Source organism: Lygodium microphyllum, chromosome 5 (assembly GCF_053477565.2).
Source record: "Lygodium microphyllum isolate KBCC chromosome 5, Lygodium_microphyllum_v1.1.10, whole genome shotgun sequence".
Taxonomy (NCBI): domain Eukaryota; kingdom Viridiplantae; phylum Streptophyta; class Polypodiopsida; order Schizaeales; family Lygodiaceae; genus Lygodium; species Lygodium microphyllum.
In genome coordinates, this window is record NC_141139.1 from 71,533,346 (window position 1) to 71,542,999 (window position 9,654).

General features: G+C 41.9%; 1 protein-coding gene across 3 annotated transcripts; it reads left to right on the forward strand.

Moving 5' to 3' along the window:
- Positions 1-4,044: 4,044 nt before the first annotated feature.
- On the forward strand, positions 4,045-9,432 carry LOC148035959 (pentatricopeptide repeat-containing protein At3g03580-like). Of its 3 annotated transcripts, none has more exons than XM_087677942.1 (2): positions 4,045-4,705; positions 4,782-9,432. In XM_087677942.1, the coding sequence occupies exon 2, from the start codon at positions 4,877-4,879 to the stop codon at positions 7,214-7,216; it is 2,340 nt and encodes a 779-aa protein (XP_087534068.1). In that variant the 5' UTR covers positions 4,045-4,705; positions 4,782-4,876; the 3' UTR covers positions 7,217-9,432. The 3 variants fall into 3 exon arrangements, with proteins under 3 accessions (XP_087534068.1, XP_087534069.1, XP_087534067.1); XM_087677943.1 differs by having other exon boundaries at positions 4,045-5,854; positions 6,078-6,252; XM_087677941.1 differs by having other exon boundaries at positions 4,045-9,432.
- Positions 9,433-9,654: the final 222 nt, after the last annotated feature.

The window sequence follows — 9,654 nt, forward strand, 5'->3', positions numbered from 1 at the left end:
AGATACATAAAAGAATCTAATTGGGTCTCATGAGAGATTAACTCATCAACAAATCTATCAAACACTACTTTGAGTAAATTTGTGAACCACATGTTCTACCACCCATCCTTTAGAGGTTCTAAGTCCACATTACTCAAGGAAATGTACATGTGCTTTGCACAATCTTTACTCACCATTAGCCTCTACTCATGGCCCTCCACAATGGTCAATCTTAGTACCTATAATTGAATATAGATGCCTTTGAAAGATTTTGGTGATCTTGTCCTCATATTTGTCCATGCTACTCTCATCATCTTCTAGAGCAACAATGGCGTCCCTTCTTTGTCCTTCTTTAAAGGATTCGGCGAAGCATTGATGTGACAATTCACCTATAAGTGTGTCTTTGTGTCTCAATTGACTCTTGATAGATGAAACTCTATCAACCTCTTGCATTTTAATGTAATTCTCAATAGCTTGCAAGAGGCGATGAAGATGCCAATCCCCAAGGTAGACAGAAAGACAATCAAAAAAATAGTTTGTGAATCTAAGCACAAGTTTTCTACACATAATGCTACCTTGAATCCTTTTGTCTTTTCCTTCCGTTTTCCGAAATGAGGTACCTCACACAACATAGTTGAAAACTTTTGTGGAGATTAAACTAGGGGGAGATGATTTTGCATATAGCTTTTTATTAGATGAGTCTTAAACATTACAATGGAAGGAAATAATTTGAAAATGGACCCCCTTGATCCCAAGTATCAAAATAGGTTGTTGCTTCCCAAGCTTCATTTCAAAGATAGGGAACCTAAACATTTGGTTTGGAAACGTTGTCTAATGAAATTTGCCTTGCTTCTTGCAAAACATAGTTATAACTCCAAGTCATGAATCCCACCTCTTAGGTCTGTCTTCTCCATTCTTAGCTACTAAAACCCATGCAATTTTCATTTGCCCCATAGATTTTTTCCCTTTAAGCAAGGAGATATTAAACTTAAACAATGGAGAATCTTTGAAAGTTCTTCTTACACACTTTACTCTACATGTCATCATGATAGAAGAATGATATAATGCATTGCACTCAACTATCACATCATTATTAAATTTTGGTGATAACCACTCTACCATGCAACAAATATAAAAATTGTCCAATGATGCCACCCTCCATGTGTCATCCATGTAGTGATTATGTCATGTGAGCCTATAAGTCTCCAACTTCAAAAGATCCACCCAAGATAGATAGACAATTAGAGATACAATTATTGAACCTAAGTATGGGTTTTTCATAGATAGTGCTACCTTGAATTATTTTGTCCTCCTTTTCCTTTTCTCAAGTAAGGTACCTCACACAACACTCTTGAACATTTTTGTGTAGATCAAACTAGTGTAGATGATTTTGCATATGGATTTTTATTTTATGAGGCTTAAATATTGCAATGATGGGCAAGAATGGACCCCCTCGAACTTGGGATTTGAAATAGGTTATTGCTTCTTAAGCTTCATTGTAGAGAGAGAGAACTTACACATTAGGTTTGGAAATGTTATCTAGTGAAATTTTGCTTTGGTTTGAGGTGCAATTAGGCAATCACAACTTTCCTACGTCAATGCTCCTTACATAGCACAATTATAGCTCAAATTTATGAATCCTATCTCTTAGATGAGAGTTGTCCCTTCTCAACAGTTAAAATCCATACAGTTTCATTTTCTCTATAAGTTGTTAGTCTCTAATAAAGGAGATATTAAACTTAAATGAGGGAGGACCTTTGAAAGTTCTTCTTACACAATTAACCTTGCATGTCATCATGATAGATTGATGATCTAACTTAATCTACTCAACTAGCACATCATATTTAACTTTTGGTGACATCAACTTTGCCATGCTACTAATATAAAATCATTCCAATCATGCCACTTCAAGCATGACAATGGCTTGACTCATGGCAGTAGTAGCATGTGCCTAGAAACTATGAAAATCAAACTTAATAGACAGACTTTGAAACCCCTGCTATCCTGCAACAACTGTAGCATCTCCAAGGGTGCCATATTCCAATCCACAATGTGTAGGCACTCCCCTCACCTCATAAGTTGGAAGGAAGAGGTGGCATATACAATACTTTCCCAAGTGCAAAAGCAATAGCACTAGCTTCCATCTCCAACATTATATGTAGGTTTGGGAAGGAGACTACACCAGGCACTTTGTGAGGAGCACATCGTTTGAGGGAATGAGACTACACCAAGCACTTTCATGAGCAACACAAAATTTGCAAGAAAGGTTGCTAACCAGGGCAAATAGAGCTAGACAACACCCAATCCCTCTCCTAATGAGATCCCAACAATGCTAGTTAAAGTCCATTCCCAATGAATTTGAAATACACCAATGAGCACTTGTATATGTTAAGAAACTATCTACTGAATACATCATGTGATGGGACTTTCCACATAAAATAACATGATTCTTACTGTTGCAAGATCATTCTATCTCAAGCAAAAGACTCGAGAGAGGTAGAGTAACTTTAGCCTTGTGTACTCTCTTGTTGGACATGTCCCATAGCTTGCCTCTTAGCTTGTGCCATGGTCTCTATGTCACACTTTTTTTATTTGGCATGGGAAGAATACTATTCTATCTCCATATTAAGAGACTCATTGGTCTTTAGTACCTTGGTCTAGTACCTCTAAACCTATCCTTACTTCTCACTTCCCCTCTTTCCTTGCATGCAATACAAGGTGTATAGCAACCAATTGTCCCAAGGTTTCCCCTCACACAATTAGTTTCTTGTTGAAGTGTATCCCTTTATTACTTTCCATTGGGGGCTTTGTTCTCACCTTTATTGTGAAGATGGGCATATCATAGCAATATGCTGATAAATTACCATTTAGCCTAGAACCTTGACTCTATTGAAATTGTAACAAAAAACGTTTTTCTAATATGAATCTAATATCATTTTAAACACAAAAAGACTAGTTTATGCATTTTGGAACTTCAACAAATTAGCACAAGTTATAAAACTTTTGTCAATGATTGGGTTAACTTTCTTAGTTGATCATAATGAAAGTAATTTTCTTCATGCACATGTGTATTTATTATTTACATTTAGCATCCAATATCATCGTATGCATGAGAACGATTGTCCAATTTTTTTAAATACAACATATTTTTTAAAGAAAGGTGTTAAGACCCCCTATCCAAGTGAGGCAAATACAACTAGTTCATCCTTAGGGGTTGAACCCAACAAGAATGCATGCATTGCCATTGGTTGTAGCCCAAGTGGTTTGAGTGTGTGGGTGTGTAGATTGGTATGTGAGTTTAAACCTTGGTGATAACCTTGAGGCATCTTGCATCTTTCAAAATTTTAAGCCTTCTTTAAAAAAAAAACGCTGCACACATTGCTGGCACAATCCAACTGGTGCTTGAGGTCTTCGACCTTGTCCATTTTGAGATGTAGTTTCAAACCCAGTACATCAAGCCCCTCTTAGTTGTGACGAGTTGTTCTCATGAGGGTTTTTTGGGGAAGTTTTTAAAAGGTTTTTCCAAAAAACCAGGAACCCCCCAAGGTCACATGAGGGGACGGGGGTTTCTAGTTTTTTGGAAAAACCTATTCCCATTGAGAAATCCCCACAACGGCAACGGTTTCTCCAAAGGGAACCCTTTTCCATTTTTGGGAGAAGGCTTCAAACCCTACCCCCGCCATTGCAAAATTGGGGAAATGTAGTATATTTTAATATTTTCTTTGGAGTGGAGGGTAACCTTGGTGTGACCTTAGAAATGTTTTTAAACTACTTTGTTCATAGGAAGACTGTTTCCAAATGAGAACACCTCCATTAATAGCTTCAAAATGTTTTTTTAGAAGAATGCTTCTATAATCTTTACTATTAGTTAAGGGGAGGTTGGGGGCGGGTGCCATGTGGCAGCCCCCAACCTCCCCACAAAGAAACGCGGGGGTGGGTGCCACGCGTCCAGCACCCACCCTCGCCGCGAAAATCGCGCCCGCCCCCGTGGGAGTCTAGGCGAGGAGCGCCTAGTCTTGATTAAAGTCCCAGTTGAATGTATTCATGTGCTCATACATCCGGGATCCATGATTGCTGACATGCTCCTACTGCTGGTACAGGCCTCAGCATCCCAGGATTCATGGTTGCTGATATGCATTCTGGCCGTTCCGACAAGGCTACTTTGTCAACCTTCAGTGCAGATTGTGGTGCAGCAAGTCTGCGAGGGATCTCTGCTAGAGAAGCAATACGCCTATGCGAAGGGCGGCATGCCCTCTATGGCTCTCTTCATGCGGCAGCGCTTGCTTATTCTCGTTTGCCGTCATCGTGCGCAGGAGTTAGTGACAGCTCTGCTTTAGCCCTGGCATTTCCCACCATAAGACCACGGAGCATGGAGCCTCCGTGAGAGGATAAGTGCGGACCATTGAAATGCCAGGCAATCTATCCAGCCTTGTCTAATCTATCAAAGGCTTGCCAGTGGCATGACTATGGTAACAAAGTGAAAAGGCTCTATCAAAGCGATGTCAGTGGCATGACTATGGTGAAAATGCCAGGTAATCTGCAGAAGCCATCTCAGTGGCATGACTGTGGTGACAAAGTGAAAAAGCTTTCCAAGGAGCAGAGGTTCTCTGAGGCTCTTGGCATGGCAGTCAACATGCAACGGCATGGGATACCATTGTCGAGGGATGTCATTTACCATCTTCTACAGGGTTGTGCCAAGCTGAAGGACTTGTCTGCTGTCGGACAGGTGCATTCACTTATGGCCAAAAGCCAACTGCATTCCGTAGTGTGTTTTCAGGATCATCTAATACGGCTGTATGCAGAGTGTGGGAGCTTGATCGGAGCCAAACATGTATTCCACAAGGTCATTCAGCGCACGGTAATCACTTGGAACTCTATCATATCAGCACATGCAAATATGGGAGCGAGCTTCGAAGCTCTTGAGTTGTACGATCAAATGCAACAGGAGGGGATTGTACCAGATAAAGTCACATTCCTCTGTGCACTCAAGGCTTGTAGCACTGGTGGAGCCTTGGAGCAGGGGAGGGTGGTACATGGGCACATTATCAGGAACCTTACAGTGTCAGATGTTGCTATTGGTAACACTCTTGTTGATATGTATGCAAAATGTGGGAGTCTAGATGAGGCACGCAGAGTGTTTGATCAGCTGCCTGAGCGTGATGTTGTTTCATGGGATGCATTAATTGGCGGCTATGCACAACAGGGCCGAAACCTTGCTGCCCTTGAACTTTTTAGTAAAATGCAGCAGGAAGGTCTTCAACCGGATCATGTGACTTTTTTAGGGGTTACGAAAGCATGTTGCAATGCAGAAATGACAGAGTTTAGACACATGATACATGACTTGACTGTTAGATGTAAGTTAGAAGGTGATGCTGTGATTGCGAATACTCTTGTGGACATGTATGCCAGGTGCGGAGGCTTGGAGGAGGCACGGAGAGTTTTTGATCAAATGGCAAGGCCAGATCTTGTGTCTTGGAGTGCAATGATTTGTGGGTATGTCCAGCAGGAACAAGGCTTTTCAGCTCTTGAACTTTTTGAGAAAATGGAAGAGATTGGGATTTTGCCTGATAAATATATATTTTCGACTATCTTGGAAGCATGTGGTGATGTGAAAGCTCTAGTTTTGGGCAGGTTGGTGCATGAACAGATCATCAAAGAATGTATTGAAGTTGATGAGATTGTTTTGAATGCACTCATAGATATGTATGCAAAATGTGGGAGTTTGAATGAGGCACTTGACACATTTGACAATTTAACATGTCCAACTATAGTGTCATGGGGTGTAGTGATTTCTGGATTTGTTCAGCATGGACATGGCCAGATAGCTCTGGGGTTTTTCGGGCGAATGCAAGAGTTGGGATTCCAGCCAAGCAAGGTAACCTACCTTTGTGCTCTAAAAGCTTGTAGCCTTGTAGAAGATGAGGTGCATTGCAGACGGATACATAATAACATAATTAAAAAAAATCTTGAACAAGATGTACTCATTGGAAGCTCTCTTGTTGATATGTATGCAAAATGTGGGAGTGTGTCAGAGGCAAGGCAAGTGTTTGATAGGTTGCAAAATCGCAATATCATCACTTGGAGTGCAATGATTGCAGGTTACACCCTACAGGGCTTCTCAGTTCCTTGTCTAGATCTTTATGAAGACCTACATTCAGAGAACTTAGAGCCTAACAGGGCCATACTGCTGTGCACCTTGAAATGTTGCTCCAGTGTTGGAGCCATAAGGCTAGGCAAGCAGCTACATTGTCAGATCATCAAAGGTAAACTGGATGCAGATCTTGCATTGGGTAATGCACTTGTAGATATGTATGGAAAATGTGGGAGCTTGCATGAAGCAGAAGTCGTATTCAACAATATGCATATTAAAGATGTTGACTCATGGAATGCAATCATCAAAGGCCATGCTGAGTGTGGTAGTTATAATGTATGTGTGCAGTACCTTGAGCGTATGCTTCAGCAAGATCTCAAGCCTGATCAAGCGGTCTTCACAAGTGTTTTAGCTGCTTGCAGTCACGCAGGCCTACTTGATAAAGCTCATGGATGTTTTAAATCCATGAAAGAACATTACAGTATCGTGCCTAGTATTGAGCACTTCAGCTGCATGATTGACCTGCTTGGTCGTTCAGGACGATTGGCTGAAGCTGAAGGCTTGCTAGAAACTATGCCTAGGTTTCCAGACGTTGTTGTCTGGAGGTCTTTGCTGACGAGCTGCAGAAGTTATGGCAATCTTGAGCTTGGAAAAAGATGCTTTGAACAAGCTACTCAGTTAGAATGGGATGATCCTTCTGTGTACTCACTTATGTATGATATATATGGTGATGCCAACAGATGGGCAGATGCTCACATCATAAAACGAGAAAGGATCTGCATAGGTGCACAAAAGAAACCTGGCATAACCTGGATTGAGATTAAAAACAAAGTGTACGAGTTTGTGGTTGATGAAGAAAGATGCCCATTATCACAGAAAGTAGAGATTCCCAAGAAAGTGAAGACAATGAACAATCGTATAAGATCGTATGGATATTTGCCACAGCTAGACGCTGTGTTAGATCTAGGACCTGATGTAGATAATAATTTGCCTCAAGTTTATGGCAGTAGCAGTCAACTCTCTACTTTTAATACCTCAAATGTGGGAAGGTTTCAAATGTTTATCACTAACTATAATGTCAGTAATCCTACGTACAATCTTGAGATACAACCTTCTATGTCAAATTATGCACATTATAAACAGTAAAACTTAATAAACCCTCAGAGTTGGAGTAGAGCAAGTAGCAGCTGGTGCAAGGTTTAATGTCACTTTGGGGCCTCTTTGCTTGAGCTGGAAGGCAAGCTGTTGGTGGCCCTGCCAGCCAAGGCTACAAGCCACCTGCATTAGACGCTCTTGAATCACTGTGGCCAAGGAAGCTCCAATATCTGGGTACTCCTCTTACATCTTCTCTATCCTTGGCAGTGTGCACATCGCTGTCATACCAAAAAGTCTCCCAGGGGTTATCCCTTTGCAGTCTGAACATATCTCTATCACCACCTGAATCTCTCAAGAGCTGCTCTCTCTACTGCGTCAACTATCTAAAGGTACTATATCGCTATAAAGTCAACTTAGGTGGGTTGCTAATCTCTTTTATGTGACCTAATCTACCAGGATGATGTGATTTATCTCTGCTTTCCTCACCGTTGCACTTTTGTGACCACCCGCTGTGTGCTCTAGGGTGGCAGCAGACTCCAATGCTTTGAAAACACTTTCACCCAGCTCAGGAGGGTTTGCTGCATATCTGCTCCAAACCACATGAGATCTCTGCCAAGCACCTAACCTGTATTTTCAACCTTGGGGTTCCAAATGAAGGCTTGACAATCAATCTCCTCATGATGACTCTCCTTGATGAGCTCTCTAATACCTCGAAAGCTGTGAAGGGAAGGAAACCAGGGGACATGCAAGTAGCATCTATAAATTACCAGCAGGGCGAGTTCCTTCCTTGCCTAAGGGGTGGCTCTTTGATACTCTAGTCACTCCAGCACTGATGTATGGAGCAGCTATATGGGGGCCAGGCCTTGCCGATTATGTATGGACATTGATGGAGAGACCTCAGGTGATCATGATATCTAGATTGATTCGTAGCAAGGCCTCAGTCCCACATGACATTGTGCGAGCAGAGCTTGCCACACCGCCCATGCTAGTCGAGGCATTATTTCAGACAGTTTGCTTCTTACACATTTCAGGATATGGACAGAGATCGCATTGCATACAGAGCATATATGGCATCTCAGGAGATGGCTCGAGCGGGGGATACCACATCATGGTATGCACAAACTACTTCCTGATATAAGTCGAGAATAACAGGTTTTTATTGTTTCCACATATACTTCTCTAATGACACACATCACATGCAAATTTGACAAGTAGGGCCTACCTTTATTCATCGAGGGTATGCCATGTAGGTAGGGTTGTTCCTCTTTGAAGGGAGAGTGTTACACAAGGCCATCCATGCGAATACGTTGTTGTCGGAAATGTGCCTTCGCCACAGTGGTTGGCACTCGTATCCGGGCACGGATCGAGGCACTTCAAAAACTTTATTTTGCCAGGATTTTGCATCTCGGTGCCTTAGAGGGTGGGATTCACCTCTTACTCTGAGTTATCATCAGTCCAAGGGCAAATAAATTCTGGATCAATCAACACCGAAGCTATCTATTAGGGAAACCCAAGGCTGTGAAGCATTATCACTCAAGCTTGGGCCATGACAAAGAGCAAAAGGGAAGCTGCCAAGGGTACAGTCTCGTCACATTGATCTCTGCAAAGGGAAGTGCTATCCTAAAGCTTACATATAATCACATGGTAAAAGGAAGTGCTCTAATATAGCTCACCTATCATCACATTGCGATGGAAGTGCGCCTATCATCACAATGGTTCTAACTATGTGTATGGCCGCTACACTGCCATCCCATTGCTGACATGGACTAACGGACATATACAAGGCTGCCATATTTTCAAGTCCTTAGGAGAAAGTAGGGATGTTCCATGATGCGGACTTGAGCTGTGGACCGGATGGCCTGTCGATGCATTATGGCAGCCCTGAATGGACCTGTGGCATGATGGAGCACATGAGATGTCAAGGTAGGACGTCTGAGACGAGAGCTGTGGTCTACAAGGCCAAGGGCAAGCCGGGGCACGAGCCTAAGGCATGTGGGTTCCCATGATGGGATATGCAGGCCAAGGAAAGGCAAGTCTAAGGTTAAGCCATTGGCCCTAGAGGAGCCATCCCGACTTTGATGTTGAGTTTGAAGTTAAGACGTGTGCATGGCCTTGAGTATAGAGTGATGTTATAAGGATTCTAGAACACTCTTAGATGCATGGCCTTTAGGATAGGGCAGTCTTAAAGAGCATTGCTATAAGATTTATCCTTGTGCATATATTCTTATAAGGATTCTAGAACATTCTTATATGCATGGCCTTTAGGATAGGGGAGTCTTATAGAGCATTGTTATAAGGTTTATCCTTGTCCATATATTCTTATAAGGATTCTAGAACACTCTTATATGCATGGCCTTTAGGATAGGGCAGTCTTATAGAGCATGGGCCTTGACCTTCTTATGATAAATTTGTGTTGACTACCAAGTTATATTCTTGACGTCTAACAACCAATGTGTATTCATAGAGGATACAAAAATCGATTAAAACTA

Coding starts and splice junctions, on each gene's coding strand:
- LOC148035959 (XM_087677941.1), top strand. CDS start 4,490: ATGACTATGGTGAAAATGCCAGGTAATCTGCAGAAGCCATCTCAGTGG.